Raw genomic sequence first — 17,447 nt, forward strand, 5'->3', positions numbered from 1 at the left:
TAGCACGGAGTTCTAAAATATTGATTGGTAATCTCCCCTCTTGAGATTTCCAAACTCTTTGTGCTGTCGGAGATCCCCAGACAGCTCCCCAACCTGAAAGACTTGCATCTGTTGTGATCACAGTCCAGGTTGGACGAACATAAGAGGCCCCTTGAACTATACAATGGTGATCTAACCACCAAGTCAGAGAGAGTCGAACATTGGGATTTAAGGATATTAATTGTGATCTTTGTAAAATCCCTGCACCATTAATTGAGAGAGGTCTCATATGAAAACGAGCAAAGGGGATCACGTTTCGATGCTGCAGTCATTAGACCTAAAACTTCCATGCACATAGATACTAGTGTCCATGACTGTCTCTATCTGGAAACCTAAAAAGGTGACCCTTGTCTGAGGAATCAAGGAACTCTTTGGTAAATTGATCCTCCAACCATGTCTTTGAAGAAACAACACAAGTTGATTCGTGTGAGATATCGTCCAAATAAGAAAACACTGCAATACCCTGTTCTCTGATTACAGAGAGTAGGGCACCGAGAACCTTTGTAAAAATCCTTGGAGCTGTCGCAAGGCCAAATGGAAGAGTGACAAATTGGTAATGCTTGTCTGGAAAAGAGAATCTCAGAAACCGATAGTGGTCTGTATGAATCGGAATATGAAGATATGTATTCTGTAAGTCTATTGTGGATATATAATGCCCTTGCTGAACAAAAGGCAGAATAGTCCTTACAGTCACCATCTTTTTTTACAAAACGATTCAAAACTTTCAGATCCAGAACTGGCCTGAATGAATTTTCTTTCTTTGGGACAATGAACAGATATGAATAAAACCCCAGACCCTGTTCCTGGAACGGAACTGGTATGATTACCCCTGAAAGCTCTAGATCTGAAACACACTTCAGAAAAGCCTGAGCCTTCACTGGATTTACTGGGACGCGTGAGAGAAAAAATCTCACAGGAGGTCTTACTCTGAATCCTATATGATACCCTTGAGAAACAATACTCTGAATCAATTGATTTTGGACAGAATCTGCCCAAATGTTTTGTTTGGGGGAAGGATTGGCTTTCGTTTCCTTATTTTGTTGAAAAGAACAAAACGATTAGAAGCTTTAGATTTACCCTTAGATCTCTTATCCTGAGGTAAAAAACTCCCTTCCCCCAGTGACAGTTTAAATAATCGAATCCAACTGAGAACCAAACAAATTGTTACCTTGGAAAGAAAGAGAGAGTAATCTAGATTTAGATACCATGTCAGCATTCCAATATTTGAGCCACAAAGCTCTTCTAGCTAAAATAGCTAAAGACATAGATCTAACATCAATTTTGATGATATCAAAAATGTCATCACAGATAAAATGATTAGCATGTTGAAGCAAGAGAACAATGCTAGACAAATCAGGGTCTGTTTCCTGTTGTGCTAAGCTTTCCAACCAAAAAGTTGATGCAGCTGCAACATCAGCCATAGAAATAGCAGCCCTTAGAAGATAGCCAGAATATAAATAATGGATAGAACAAACAAAGAAGGCGCCACCATAGTGCACAGTCAGTAACAAATAACACGCCGTGCGCGCAAGTAAAACTGTACTTACAGACTCCTAGACACTTGAGAAGTGTCACAAACGCCTCCTGGACTCTTATGAGTCGTCCAGCTAACTCTCACTCTCGCACTTTCTGGATATGATGTCCGTGCATAGCTGCTGCTCCCTTGAGCTGGAAAAAACAGGGTCTTCTGTTGAACCAGTGAACCGCACTGCTGTGTTCAGATACTCTGGGGAACCACGGTCAACCGTGCACCGGGGGTAAACACTGAACAGCGGATGTCAGAACGTGTGTATATAAAAAAAAAAAAAAGTTTGTGGAACAAAGTCTTTAAAAAAAATAAAATGACTTTATTTGTAGTGTAGTGCTACAAATAAATTCATTTTATTTTTTTTAAAGACTTTGTTCCACGAACTTTCCTTTTTTTTTTCTATACACACGCTCTGACATCCGCTGTTCAGTGTTTACCCCCGGTGCACGGTTGACTGTGGTTCCCCGGAGTATCTGAACACAGCAGTGCGGTTCACTGGTTCAACAGAAGACCCTGTTTTTTCCAGCTCAAGGGAGCAGCAGCTACGCATGGACATCATATCCAGAAAGTGCGAGAGTGAGAGTTAGCTGGATGACTCATAAGAGTCCAGGAGGCGCTTGTGACACTTCTCAAGTGTCTAGGAGTCTGTAAGTACAGTTTTACTTGCGCGCACAGCGTGTTATTTGTTACTGACTGTGCACTATGGTGGCGCCTTCTTTGTTCTATCCATATCTACAGAGTTCTTCGTCTTCGGACACCAACAAGCGATTTGAAGAAGCAGCATGCCACCACAAATACAACCAAGTATCAGCTGTGGGCTGGATATCCAGTTCGGATTTGGAGTATTATTACACGATCTTAGATAAGTGTTTAAAGTTTTTTGGAGCTTTGGGCTCAGTCTGGGACTTTCCTGCATATCAATATCACATCCATTTGTGGTTATTTTTCTTTTTCTTTATATTTTATAACATTCAGTTCACTTGTCTCCTATGTTTTTCTGCACTTGATCTAAATGATATTTAGATATCCAGATTATTTTATCTGTTTTTGTTACTTTGTTGGCGCACTGATTTTTAAGAATTTGCAGAATATAAATAAGTTTCCTTAGATAAGATTCAAGTTTCCTATCTAAAGGGTCTTTAAAGGAAGTACTATCTTCCATAGGGATAGTAGTACGTTTAGCAAATAAAAGAAATTAGCCCCATTAACTTTGGGGATTTTTTCCCAAAACTCCAATCTAACTGCTGGCAAAGGATACAACTTTTTAAACCTAGAAGAAGGAATAAAAGAAGTACCAGGCCTATTCCATTCCTTTGAAATCATATCAGAAATAGCATCAGGAACTGGAAAAACCTCTGAAGTAACCACAGGAGGTTTATAAACAGAATTTAAACGTTTACTAGTTTTAGTATCAAGAGGACTAGTTTCCTCAATATCCAAAGTAATCAACACCTCTTTTAATAAGGAACGAATATACTCCATCTTAAAGAGATAAGAAGATTTGTCAGTGTCAATATCTGAGGTAGGATCTTCTGAATCGGAGAGATCCTCATCAGAGGAGGATAATTCAGTATGTTGTCGGTCATTTGAAATTTCATCAACTCTGAGAAGTTTTAAAAGACCTTTTACGTTTATTAGAAGGCGGAATAGCAGACAAAGCCTTCTGAATCGCATCAGCAATAAAATATTTTATATCCACAGGGATATCATGTACATTAGATGTTGAAGGAACAACAGGCCTTGTACTAGTACTGATGGATACATTAAATTTAAGAGAAAAAACAAGATATAAAGCAAAATGATCAATTTCCTTATATGGCAGTTTCAGGAATGGGAAAAAAATGTAAACAGCATTGCCTTCTGAGCATAGAAAAGACAAGGAACATATAGGAAGTGAGGTTTAAATAAATAATTTATTTGGCGGCAAGTATGACGCACAATGTAAAATTAAATTTTTCGCCGCTAACAACATCCGGAAATGACGCAACTCGCGTCATGGCAGATGCAACCTTGTGCAAGGAAACCTGGCGTCAACTAAGACGCCATAAATGACGAATTTGCGTCACCGAACGTACCTTTGCACCAAAAAAATTCTCGCGCCAAGAATGACGCAATAAATATCAGCATTTTGCGACCTCGCAGGCCTAATTTTGCCCACGAAAATAAATGAAAAAACAGTCAATTTGAAAAAAAGACTATACCCCAGGTAAGAAAAATTAACTTCCTAAATATATTTTCCCAATTTTGAAACTGATAGTCTGCAAAAGGAAATACATATAAACCTGACTCATGGCAAATATAAGTACAATACATATATTTAGAACTTCAAATACATAAAGTGCCAAACCATAGCTGAGAGTGTCTTAAGTAATTAAAACATACTTACCGAAAGACACCCATCCACATATAGCAGATAGCCAAACCAGTACTGAAACAGTAACAGTAGAGGTAATGGAATATGAGAGTATATTGTCGATCTGAAAAGGGAGGTAGGAGATGAATCTCTACGACCGATAACAGAGAACCTTTGAAAAGATTTTCTGTGAGGAAAACCATAAAATAAATAGGCGATACTCTCTTCACATCCCTCTGACATTCACTGTACTCTGAGAGGAATCGGGCTTCAAAATGCTGACAAGCGCATATCACAGAAGAAAATCAAGCACAAACTTACTTCACCACCTCCATAAGAGGCAAAGTATGTAAAACTGAATTTTGAGGTTTGGGAAACTTTGCCCCTCCTGGTAGGATTGTATATCCCATACATCACTAGCTCATGGACTCTTGCCAATTACATGAAATAAATATTTTTTTATTGCAAGTAAAAAGTTAATGAAAAAAAAATGGAATTTGTTGGTTCCATAAGTATTAATCCCCAGAGCCAGTACCTGATAGAACCACCTTTGGCTGCAATTACAGCCGTGAGACTTTTTGGGTACATCTCTACCAGCTTTGCGCTTCTGGATCCTGCAATTTATTCATTTTCTTCTTGGAAGAATTGCTCAAGCTGTCAGGTTGGGAACCATTGGTAAACAGCAATTTTTAAGACAGGCTCATTTGTATTGAGTTATTGGCTTTTGACAGAGCTATTCTATGATATTTGGTCTCTGGTGTGTTTCAGGGTAAAACAGGTTTTCCTCTAGAATTGCCTCGTATTTAGCTCCATCCATCTTGTCATTTAGTCATGACCAGTTTCATGGTCTCTGCCAATGAAAAGCATCACACCACTATGCATAACCATGATGTTGCATATAGTCTGTAAATTGTCCACTGTAATCTGCTACAGAAGTAACACTCTCAAAGTGTATTTTTATGAGTTGTTTTCCCATATTTTGCAATAGTGTGGACTTATCCAATATGGCACCTCAGTCTTAGCTTTTGTGATTATCTTTTTTTAAGTATACTTTCTCTCTTAGCTGCTCAGCTAGGAATTCAGCTTGTTTAGCATACACAGCTGTGTTCAGTTGCACTTAAATCTTATAAATTGCCCTTTTTTAACCACGTTATAATCATGTTATACCCATCCTACGTAAATACACAAACGGGGAAGGATGCTCAGCCATATTCCAAACGTGGCGTTTTTCCGTGACAGCACACTAAATAGGAGGGGATAAGCAGTCAGGTGCTAAAGGACCGGCCCCCGTATAGGCCAAATTAGTACACAAACTTGAAGAGGAGGTCTGGCACCCAGAAATCCTCAGCAAAAGTTCAAATCACATATAACGCTCAATTAGGAGCCGAGCCAAGCAAGTAAAATATGCAAGTAGAAGTTTATTAAATTAAGAACATGAGTCAGGCACATATGTCATGCACCAGGGTACAATATAAAACAAGCAGAGAAGAAGGACCATGGCCCCTCTGCATCATACGCGTTTCATGCCTCAAAGGCACTTGGTCACTGATGTGGGAGAGGTCTTGGAGACATACGTTATATGCTCTTCATTAGCCAATCACTAATGTATCTTTAATCGATATACTAATTATCTTATCCTATGTTCTATAGAGACATAAAGGTCAACATATTCATCAAAAAAGGGGGGAATACATTCTCATCCTTCAGTTCTAATAATTAACCCTTAAAACTGTGTAGGATTTGTGTTTTGAGATGGAAGAACCCAAAGACCTCCCTTTCTTCCCTACCTGTTGCCACAGCATTATATGGGAAATTTTGCTGAGGATTTGTGGGTGCCGGACCTCTTCTTCCGAGTTTGAAACCCATCCTAGGTTGCAACTCTTTGGATGAAGCAATATGTTACTCAAGATAGGTTTTCTGTAAATTTGCACGGGAGCTTATTTAGGAGTTTCACAGTGAATACTTCTGCAAGCAACAAATATCTGTTTATTTTTTGCTTTTATAAATATTTTGCACCTTTTACAGTTGTAGGTTTATCTAAATTTGAAATGCTACAAATTCCAATCAAATCCATTTTAATTCCAGGTTGTTACACTGCTAATTTTAGGTACATCCATGGAGGGAGAGATACTTATGCAAGGTAGTTTATAATATAGCACACTTGAAAACATAGGCTTCTGAGCTATATAAATCATATATTCACTATCAAAAGAGAAAATTTGAGGTACTGCTAATTTAAAATATGTAAAAACAAACAAGACAGTAGCAATATTTAAAAATGTGCATTATCTTGCAGCAAAGGGATAAACCACTTGAAATTGAGTATGCTTATCTTCTCTACTTGCTGTGGCCAATTAGAGAAAGCTGCTGGCCTGATCAATAATCTATTTGTAGCATGTTACAGGGTTTGTGTTCTCAAATAATTCACTCCAGCATCTCTGGGTGAACTGAGAAAAAAACAAAACTAAAAAACAAAGGTAAATTACAGAAGAAGAGGGCAAAATAATGAAAGTACATTAATTTTTTAACCAAACATAATAAAACATTTTCTATGGAATTCTGTCTTCAGTTTTAGGTTCCTTTGAAATCAATATATTACGATTTACTTTTATGAGACAGGCTTTCTGAAATCCGAATTGATCAGTTCAGATCATATTGTGTTGCTGTTGTGGTGAGCTTATGCCATTAACTTCTGTATGAAACCTTTGGGGACAGATTGACTGAGATATAGTTGAACACAGGTTTAAGGTTAAAAGAAGGACAGAGGTTCGGTTTCTATTAGAAATGTCATTTTGTCCTAACACAATAGCTGTCTTAGGTCACCGTTTATTCTTAGCACAATGCAACTGACAGCGAGTTTATAAGATTAGTGAAAGCTATCTTGCACGTTAATAGGGCGACTTCAGAATAACAGTCATTGTCTTTAGATTTTAATCAGCAGATTCCATTGCACCAAGAAAAGAAAAAAAATGTTGTTTTGACATTGAAGAAATACAATAACTGTACAAAAAAACCTAAAGGATTGTTATATGATCAATATTTTTTGTCAAATATATAAATGTATATTAAAGGGACATAAAAGATTGCTTGCATGTACATGTGTTTAAAGTGGCATGAAAAGCATACCATTTTAAACAATTTTCTAATTTACTTCTATTACCTAATTAGCTTAATTCTGGAGCTAGCTGCTAATTGGTGGTTGCACACATATGCCTGTTGTAATTGGCTTGCCTTATGTAGTCAGCTAGCTCCCAGTAGTGTATTGCTGCGTTTTCAACAATGGATAGCAAGATAATGTATCAAATTTGATAATAGAAATAAATTGGAAAGTTGTTTAAAACTGTATGTTCTATCTGAATCATGAGAGAAAAATATTGGGTTTCATATCCCTACAAATAAATTTTTCTCTTCTTTCCCTATAAGGTTTATCTTTATCAAAAGGGTTAAACACATAGTCGCACATCTTGAACACCTCTGTTCTGCTCCAGATTTGGATCCAGTCCGCGATTGAAGCATATGCACGTATGCCTGCCTCTCACTTGCTTGTCAGCTGTATCCTGATCTGGAGAAGCGCAGGAACACTACTTTGACTATGTATTTAACCCCTAGAGCATTTTATTTTTGTGCTAATATAGGGCATAAACACTACAAAATGTATTTTGCATTATTGGCATCGCTTGTTTGTAATGGGCCTACATATTCTGCAGCAAAAGGAATTATGCATAAAATAAGCATAGTAATATAATCTGAGGAATCTCTAGGGAATAATGGTGAGAGAATGGATTAATGGTTGTCAGTGGAGTTGTTGAGAAGAATCCATCTGAGATCATGAATTTCTTAAACCAGGTTATTCGGTCCAATAGGCTGATCATCTATTAACCCTCATCATGGAGTTTGGAGCTGTGAGAATTGTCTAATTTCAGGGCATGAGCCGATAGCACAGATCCAATTCATCCAACAGTAGCAAGAAGCAGAGGTTATACAAAGCATGTGTGCCTAGAGATCAGCTTAACGGGATGGTAAACTCTGCCCTTTTTTAAAATCACTTTTTAATGTAGATATAAAATTCAAATACCCCGTGCTTCACCACCCACTTCAAAAGTTAATTTTTCTGTGAGCTAACACTTTGAATTGTTGTCCAATCAGTGCTATAGCAACAACAAAAGTGCCATATGGGGAGAGCACTTATTGGACAACAATTGAAACCTTTAGCTCACAAAAAAATTTACTTTTGAAGTGGGCAGCAGGGTATTTGAATTTTTTATCTACATTAAAAATTACGTTATAGCACATCTTCATTACATCTGATGAATTAAACTCCATCTAAAATATCACTAACAAAACAGAATCACTGAGTTGGAAAAAGGATCACCCCTCCTAAAATTGCTTGTAAACTCAATCAGGTGTAGCTAATCACCTTCTCAACAGCACACACAAAGCCATTTGACCTTCAACTGTGATCAGTTGTGGGCATATTAATTAACTCAGCATTAAAAGAGCTTTCCTGGAGCATCTCAGTCCCTGGTAGTGCAACTGAAGCAAACAATCAACTATGGTGGAAAGGCACTGTCAAAAGATCTCCAGGATAATGTTGTGGACAGGCACAAGTCAGGAGATAGGTACAAGAAAATATCAAAGGCTTTATCAATGCCTAGAAGCACAGTGGTCTATTATTAAGAAGTGAAAGGTATTTGGTACAACACAGACCCTCTCTGGATCAGGACGTCACTCCAAACTGGATAAAAGAGCCAGGAGGAAACTGGTCAGAGAGACTACCAAGAGGCCCACAACAACTCTAAAGCAGTTGCCGGAATTTATTACAAAGAGTGGTTGTTGTGTGCATATCAATATCACAAATTCTCCACAAATGTGGCTTGTATGGGAGGGTTGCAAGAAAAAAGCCACTCCTTAAGAAAGGCCACATGCAGTCATGACTAAGCTTTGCCACAACACACCAAGGAGATTCTGAGGCCACGTGGAAAAAGGTGTTATGGTCATAAGAGGCTAAAATTGAATTATTTGGCCTCAACACCAAACGATATGTCTGGAGGAAATCTAATAAAGCTCACCATCCAAATAACATCATACCTACAGTAAAGCATTGAAGTGGTAATATCTTGTTATGGGGATGTCTCTCTGCAGCAGGCACTGGAACACTACTGCCCAGTGCCAGAAAGTTGTCAATGGGAAAGAAGTTTTACCCTCCAACATAATGACCCAAAGCACACAGCAAAAATGACCACACAGTGGTTGAAGGAGAAAAAGGTGAATGTCCTTGCATGACCTAGTCAGGGCCCAGACTTAAACCACATTGAAAATCTGTGGCATGACTTGAAGACTGCAGTCCACAAACGGTCACCATCAATGTAACGGAACTGGAGCAGTTCTACAAAGAAGAGTGGGCAAATATTACACAGTCTAGATGTGAAAAGTTATTAGAGACATATCCAAACAGACTAAAGGCTGTAATTAAAGCAAAATGTGGTTCAACAAAATACTGACACAAAGGGGTGATCATTTTTCAAACTCAGTGATTCTGTTTTTGAACGGTTTTTATTTTTGTATGACTCGGTGTTATATATTTCACTTGGATGTTATAAGTTGCACTGAGTAATTACAACTGGATAAACAAAAACTGTGTTTGTCTTTATTTCAGGCTGATTATGTGATTAATTTCAAGGGGGTGATTATTTTCAATACCCACTGTAGATAGATAGATAGATAGATAGATAGATAGATAGATAGATAGATAGATGGATACAGATATTGATAAAGAGATGGATACAGAAGTGGATATAGATAGATGGATAGATACAGAGATGGATGGATAGATGTTATGGGCTCAGATGGATAGATACATACATGGATAGATAGGTAGCTACAGAGATGAATAGATATAGATACATAGATAGATAGGTACAGATAGATCTAGATACAGACATAGATGGATAGATAGATAATGTGCTCAGATCTATAGATACATACGTGGATACATAGGTAGCTACAGAGATGGATAGATATAGATACAGACATAGATGGATAGATACAGATAGATCTAGATACAGACATAGATGCATGGATAGATATATATTATGTGCTGAGATGGATAGATACATACGTGGATAGATAGGTAGCTACATAGATGGAGAGATACAGATAGATATAGATACAGACATAGATGGATAGATACAGATAGATCTAGATACAGACATAGATGGATGGATGGATAGATATATATTATGTGCTCAGATGGATAGATACATACGTGGATAGATAGGTAGCTACAGAGATGGATAGATACAGACTTAGATAAATATAGCTATAGATTTGGATGGATAGATTCATACATGGATAGATATGTAGATACAGATGGATAGATACAGATTGATATGGATGCAGACATAGATGGATGGATAGATATCTAGACTGCTTCTGTCAGTCATCTTCAATGATAAATACTTATTTTCCATAATAGAGGATAAATACAATTGCAGATCATAAGTGATTTATTGTGTAATAATAAAATAACAAGCTAGTTTTATTTAATAATAATTCCCCTTAATCACCGCATGGGTTTAAATCATGGTACAATAATATATTCAGGTTACAGTTCATTTGGAAACAAATGTAGAATATACAACACATACCCTTTGAATCCCACTGGGAGAAAGGCGCTATATAAATACTAGTTAGTTATTATCATAGTTATTATTACCCTTACCTTAGTCCTCACACAGATCTGTAACAAAGCCTCATTTGTTTTACTACATTTTCTTTCTTTCTTTCTTTGTTCATATTTCAGGTTTTGATAAAGCACAAGCGGAAACTATTGTGTCTGCCCTGGCAACACTTACAAATTCCAGCATAGACACTGTCTACAGGGATATGGTGACCCGTGCACAGCAGGTGACGTCCTTCTCTTTGTAAATGTTTGCACGGCAAAAAAATTCCACCTCTATAAGCTTTTTCTTAGACTAGACTGATGCCTCTCAATGTGCTATGTTATTCTATCTGTTCCATTGTAGTTTCCAGTTTCCCCATTAAAGTAGTTGTTGCTGCACTGGAAGTGAATTACACTCTGTTTTTATGCTTTTGTGGGTGTGTGATTGTTCACCAATGGAACTGTTGGTGTTTTCCTTATTAGCCAATAAGCTTTTATTCTACTGACCTGAGCATGATGATTTTTTTTTTTCCTTCTAAAGGGGAGGAGAGTCCACGGCTTCATTCATTACTGTTGGGAATTAAGAATCTGTCCACCAGGAGGAGGCAAAGACACCCCAGCCAAAGGCTTAAATACATCCTCCACCTCCCTCATCCCCCAGTCATTCTTTACCTTTCATCACAGGAGGATGACAGAGAAGTGCCGAAGATCGGAGTAGTCTCTTATGGAGGGTAGTACTCTTCGGAATGGGACTGGAGTTTTAAGTAGTCCTGTCAGCCTCTCAGTGAGAGCCTGGATGAAAGAGTCCGGAGATGCAGGGGGAGAGTCTTTCTTCGAACTCATCCTAACTCATTTTAACAGCTCCACAAGCAATCAGTGTTGACGAGTTTCGCTGCTTGCTTTTTACACTCAAATCCATGTCAGGAGCGAGGCTACTAACCTGTCATACTTGAAGGGCCGTATTCCTGTTCCACAGCGTAGATTCTGGTAAGATCGTTTCATTTTTATTATTTAATGATAGCACGGAAGACAGGGTCACAGTGTGACGCCTTTTTATCTTTTAAAAGAATCCGGGGTTAATATCCTGGAAAGAGGATTATTAAACAGGGGGGTTTATACATGATATTGTTTGTGTCATTGCTGCATTATGTGCAAAATGAGGCTCTGGCAATGTGTGGAACTTTCAGGTGACTTACTGGAGTATGGCACAGCTCTTTTTTTGGCGCGTTTTCTCCTTAGGCAGGGGTGGTTCCTGACGGGCATTCCATGTGACCGGGTGTGGCTATCTACTTCCTCTGTTGATCTACGGCGCATAAGACGAAACAGTTTCTGTAGTCCGGGTCATAGGAGGTGGTGAGTGCCCCGGCCATTGGAGGTTATAAAGGTGCCTATTTATTAAGTTAATCTAGTCCTTAAATTGAAAGTAAATCCTACAAACGCTAGGATTTACTATTGAAACAAATAAAGGGCACTTTCATTCGTGAAGTATAAGATAGTTCATATAGAAAGCTCCTTTATTTGATTCAATCGATTGCCGCTCTTAGCTCCTACAGCACAGCACGGCTAAAAAAAAATTTGGCTAAGAGGTGACATTTTCACCTCTTAGCCAATAGCCATGCGGTAAATCCGTCTCCCATGGGTGCCAAGCCGGATTTACCGCATGGCTATTGGCTAAGAGGTGAAAATGTCACCTCTTAGCCCAAAAAATTTTTTAGTCTTGGGCTGCCGAAGCAGCTAAAAACGGCGATCGATTGAATCAAATAAAGGAGCTTTCTACATGAAGTATCTTATACTTCATGAATGAAAGTGCCCTTTATTTGTTTCAATAGTAAATCCTAGCGTTTGTAAAACCAAACCAAACGGATGTCTAGTACTACTGAGCCGTCCACCTCTGAGGGGTCCCCGTCCCGTGAGGTGCGTTCCCTGCATCCATCTCCTATTGCACATGCAGCACCCCTGGGTCCAACCATTACTCCTGCGGGAGAGATTCGTTGGCCGTCAGATTTTGCAGATCAACTGCAAACGGCGGAATCGAAAGTGATCCATGCCTGACTTTAGGTTTAGGATGGAAAATTTGCACTTTTTGCTGAAACAAGCGCTTGCTAATCTGGAGGTTCCGGAACCGAAACTTCCAGAATAACCTGCGATTTCTAAGCTTGATAAAGTATGAGGACAGGGTGGTGTCTCAGGCCTTCCCGGTTCCTGTTAAGATGGCAAATATTATTAAGAATGAATGGGAGCGATTAGGTTCTTCCTTTTCCCCTTCTTCCTTTAAGAAACTGTTCCCCGTCCCAGACTCTCAGTTGGAGCTGTGGGGTACTGTCCCCAAGGTGGATGGTGCTATCTCAATGCTCGCAAAGCAGACTACTATTCCCCTGGAGGATAGTTTGTCGTTTAAAGAGCCCATGGATAAAAAGTTGGAAAACATGTTACAGAAAATGTTTCAACATACAGGGTTTGTTTTTCAGCCGGCAGCAGCTGTAGCCGCAGTCGCCGGAGTCGCGACATATTGGTGTGAATCCCTGTGTGAAATGGTCGAGGGGGAGACTTCTATTGACGAGATACAGGACAAGATTAAGGCGCTGAAAATCGCCAATTCTTTCATATGTGATGCCAATATGCAAATTATCCGCCTGAACGCTAAGATGTCAGGTTTTTCCGTTTTTTAGCTCGCAGGGCTCTGTGGCTAAAGTCTTGGTCTGCGGACATGACCTCTAAGTCGAGGCTGTTGTTGCTGCCTTTTCAAGGAAAGATTCTGTTCGGTCCAGCATTGGATTCGATCATATCCACAGTTACGGGAGGCAAGGGAGCTTTCCTACCGCAGGATAAGAGGGCTAAGCCTAAAGGATCTACTTTTCGTCTCTTTCGTGCGGACAAGGCCGAGCGCCAGCAGCCCGCCGCGAAAGTGGACTAGTCCAAGGGTACTTGGAACCGTCTCATTCTTGGAACAAGTCTAAGCAGAGCAAGCCAGCCGAGACAAAATCGCATGAAGGTGAGGCCCCCAACCGGTCTCTGGACCAAGTTGGGGGCAGATTATCTCTCTTCTCAGAAGCTTGATTACAGGACGTTCAGGATCCTTGGGTTCTGGACGTTGTTGCCCAGGGCTACAGGATAGGGTTCGGATCCCATCCGCCCAGGGGCAGATTCCTCCTATCAAACCTGTCTTCAAGGCCGGAAAAGAGAGAAGCCTTTCTAGAATGTGTGGGAGATCTCTACTCTCTAGGTGTCGTATCAGTACCCCAAGCAGAAGGGGGACTAGGGTACTATTCAAATCTTTTTGTGGTTCCAAAGAAGGAGGGCACGTTCCGCCCGATTCTGGATCTAAAGTGTTTGAACAAGTTTCTGAGTGTTCCATCGTTCAAGATGGCAACGATCAGATCTATTCTGCCCCTAGTTCAAGAGGGACAGTTCATGACAACCATAGACTTGAAGGACGCTTACCTTCATGTGCCAATCCACAGGGACCACTTCTAGTTCCTGAGATTTGTGTTTCTGGACCTACACTTCCAGTTTGTGGCCCTTCTTTTTGGTCTGGTGACGGCCCCAAGAGTCTTCACGAAGGTTCTGGGGGCACTAGTTGCGGTAGCCAGAGGCATTGCTGTGGCACCCTATCTGGATGACATCCTAGTCCAGACGCCGTCGCTCAGTATTGCAGAGGATCATTCAAGGGCTCTTCTTCTTTTGCTCCAATCTCATGGTTGGAAGAACAACTCAGGAAAGAGTTCCCTGATTCCCAGCAACAGGGTGGAGTTCCTGGGTACGATTAAAGACTCTATGTCCATGAAAATTTTTCTCACAGACCGTCGACGCAGGAAGATTGCGTCCTCTCGTCTTGCCCTTCAGTTCTCCTCGAGCCCCTCGGTGGCTCAGTGTATGGAGGTGATCGGACTCATGGTCTCCAGCATAGACGTCATTCCATTCGCCAGGTTCCATCTCAGACCTCTTCAATTGTGCATGTTGAGACAGTGGAACGGCGATCATTCAGATCTATTTCAGCAGATATCCATGGCTGCTCGGATTAGGGACTCCCTCTCTTGGTGGATCCGTCCGGAGCAACTGTCCATGGGGACATCCTTCTTGAGACCGTCCTGGGAGATTGTGACCACGGACGCAAGTCTGGCAGGATAGGGAGCTGTTTGGGGTGCCAGGATGGCACAAGGAAAATGGTCCTGGGAGGATTCTCTCCTTCTGATAAATATTCTGGAACTCCGAGCAATCTACAATGCTCTGAAGGCATGGCCTCTTCTGGGGTCGTTCAGATTCCAGACTGACATTACCTTGGTGGCTTACATCAACCATCAGGGGTGTACGAGGAGCTCCCTAGCTATGAGGGAGGTGTCTCGGATCTTGGAGTGGGTGGAGTCCCACAACTGCTCGCTTTCAGCGATTCACATTCCAGGTGTGGACAACTGGGAAGCAGACTTTCTCAGCAGGCAATCCTTCCATCCGGGGGAATGGTCTCTTTACAATGAAGTGTTTGCGGAGATTTGTCTCAGGTGGGAACCTCATGGCGTCCAGACTCAATTTCAAGCTACCCCGATACGGGTCGAGGTCCAGGGATCCCCAGGCATAGCTGATAGATGCCTTAGTGGTGCCTTGGGGGTTCAACCTAGCATACATTTTTCCACCGTTACCACTTCTACCTCGTGTAGTGGCACGCATCAAACAGGAGGGAGCTTCGCCATTCTGATTGCTCCATCGTGGCCGCGGAGGACGTAGTTTGCGGATCTGGTGGGGATGTCATCCTCTCCGCCGTGGAGGTTACCTTTCAACATCAAAATCTCGATTCTCTGAGACTGAGTGCGTGTAGATTGAATGCCTAGTCTTGGCCAAGAGAGGTTTTTCGGAAAGTGTGATTGATACTCTAATTCAGGCAAGGAAGCCAGTCACTCGTCGCCTCTACCATAAGGTGTGGAGGACTTACTTGTCCTGGTGTGAGAAGCATGGATATCCTTGGCATAAGATGAAATTATCCATGATTCTGTCCTTTCTTCAAGATGGTTTAGAGAAGGGTCTTGCCTCTAGTTCCTTAAAGGGACAGATTTCGGCATTGTCAGCCTTGTTGCATAGGAGACTCGCTGAGCTCCCTGACATTCAATCCTTTGTTCAGGCTCTGTCTAGAATCAGGCCTGTCTTTACACAGTCTGCTCCCCCATGGAGCTTAAATTTGGTCCTTAAGGTTTTGCAGAGGGTTCCGTTTGAGCGTATGCATTCCATTGACATTAAGATTCTGTCCTGTAAGGTTCTCTTCCTGTTGGCCATTGCGTCGGCACACAGAGTATCTGAGCTGGCTGCCTTGCAATGTGAGCCGCCCTATCTTGTTTTTCATGCGGATAAGGCTGTGCTTCGCACTGGTTTGGGGTTTCTTCCCAAGGTGGTTTCTAACCGTAACATCAATCAGGGAATTGTGGTTCCTTCTTTGTGTCCTAACCCTTCTTCCTCTAAGGAGAGGTTACTTCATAATCTGGATGTGGTTCGTGCTCTGAAGTTTTATCTTCAGACTATGAAAGATTTCAGACATTCTACATCTCTTTTTTGTGGTATATTCAGGGAAGCGCAAGGGGCAGAGAGCCTCTTCTACTTCTTTTTCTTTTTGGTTAAGGAGCTTGATTCGTTTGGCCTATGAGACAGCGGGACATAAGCCTCCTCAGAGGATCACAGCTCAACCAGAGCTGTGGCTTCTTCTTGAGCCTTCAAGAATGAGGCCTCTATGGAGCAAACTTTAACAAAGTTTTACAAATTTTACGTTTTTGCTTTTGCGGAAGCCGTTTTTGGGAAAAAGGTTTTGCAGGCTGTAGTGCCCTCAGAATAGGGTCTAGAGCTTGGGTATATGTTCCCAACAGTAATGAATGAAGCCGTGGACTCTCCTTCCCTTTAGATGGAAAACATAAATTATGCTTACCTGATAATTTCATTTCCATCGAGGGGAGGAGAGTCCATGACTCCCGCCCGTATCTCAAATGGGCAGACCTAAATTTTATTGTCTTCTGGCACCATTTATTCCCTGATATTTCTCCTACTGTTTCTTGTTCCCTCGGCAGAATGACTGGGGGATGAGGGAGGTGGGGGAGTCTTTGCCTCCTCCTGGTGGCCAGGTTCTTAATTCCCAACAGTAATGAATGAAGCCGTGGACTCTCCTCCCCTCGATGGAAATGAAATTATCAGGTAAGCAAAATGTGTGCTTTTTTTTTTTTTTTTTTTAGTTTAAAGGGGCATTAAAGTCATTCTTTATTCATGTATCAGAAATTATTAACTGAACTGCATACATGATGCACACAACCCTCTTGAGTCTGTATATTTTTGTGTCTTTTTTACTTTGCTTTGACCAAATAGAGACCGAGATAAACATGATCCGTATAAGACCCGTCATGGGTACAAAACCACCGCTTCTGCTCATGTTCTCATATTTCACTCCCTTATCAAGAGTTGGTTGTGTGTACATTGCTAGCTACAGTGAGTTGGGGATCCTTTAATTAAAGGCACAGTAAAATCAAAATTAAATGTTCATGATTCAGACAGAGCATGCAATTTTAGACAACTTTTCAATATACTTCAATGATCAAATTTGCTTTGTTCTCTTGGTATCCTTTGTAGAAGAGTAATCCTAGTAAGCTTCATAGGAACTCAGGAGCATGCATGTGTCTTTAGTACTTTATGGCAGTGTGGCTTGGTCTATTCTAATCTTTCCAGTTGTGCTTATAGGCTGTTTTACAGTTCCCAATATACCTTTTTCGTCATTAAAGTGATTACATTGGGAAAGATAACACCATTTCTATATCAGAAAAAGATTGTATTGAATCTGAGCAAATATCAGAAAATTCGCCCATACAGTTTGTGCACAGCATAGACTTTGGTGATCACAATCC

The 17,447-nt window shown here is 40.7% G+C and overlaps 1 protein-coding gene across 1 annotated transcript in view; it reads left to right on the top strand.

The window, feature by feature from the left end:
* The window catches only part of CCDC90B (coiled-coil domain containing 90B), a 228,197-nt gene that overhangs the window by 19,189 nt on the left and 191,561 nt on the right, over window positions 1-17,447 (top strand). Inside the window, exon 3 of the mRNA XM_053708664.1 lies at window positions 10,723-10,826. Coding sequence (XP_053564639.1) covers window positions 10,723-10,826 — 104 coding nt within the window. The remainder of the gene's footprint in view (window positions 1-10,722; window positions 10,827-17,447) is intronic.

The sequence above is a fragment of the Bombina bombina genome, chromosome 3 (assembly GCF_027579735.1).
Source record: "Bombina bombina isolate aBomBom1 chromosome 3, aBomBom1.pri, whole genome shotgun sequence".
Classification (NCBI taxonomy): Eukaryota; Metazoa; Chordata; class Amphibia; order Anura; family Bombinatoridae; genus Bombina; species Bombina bombina.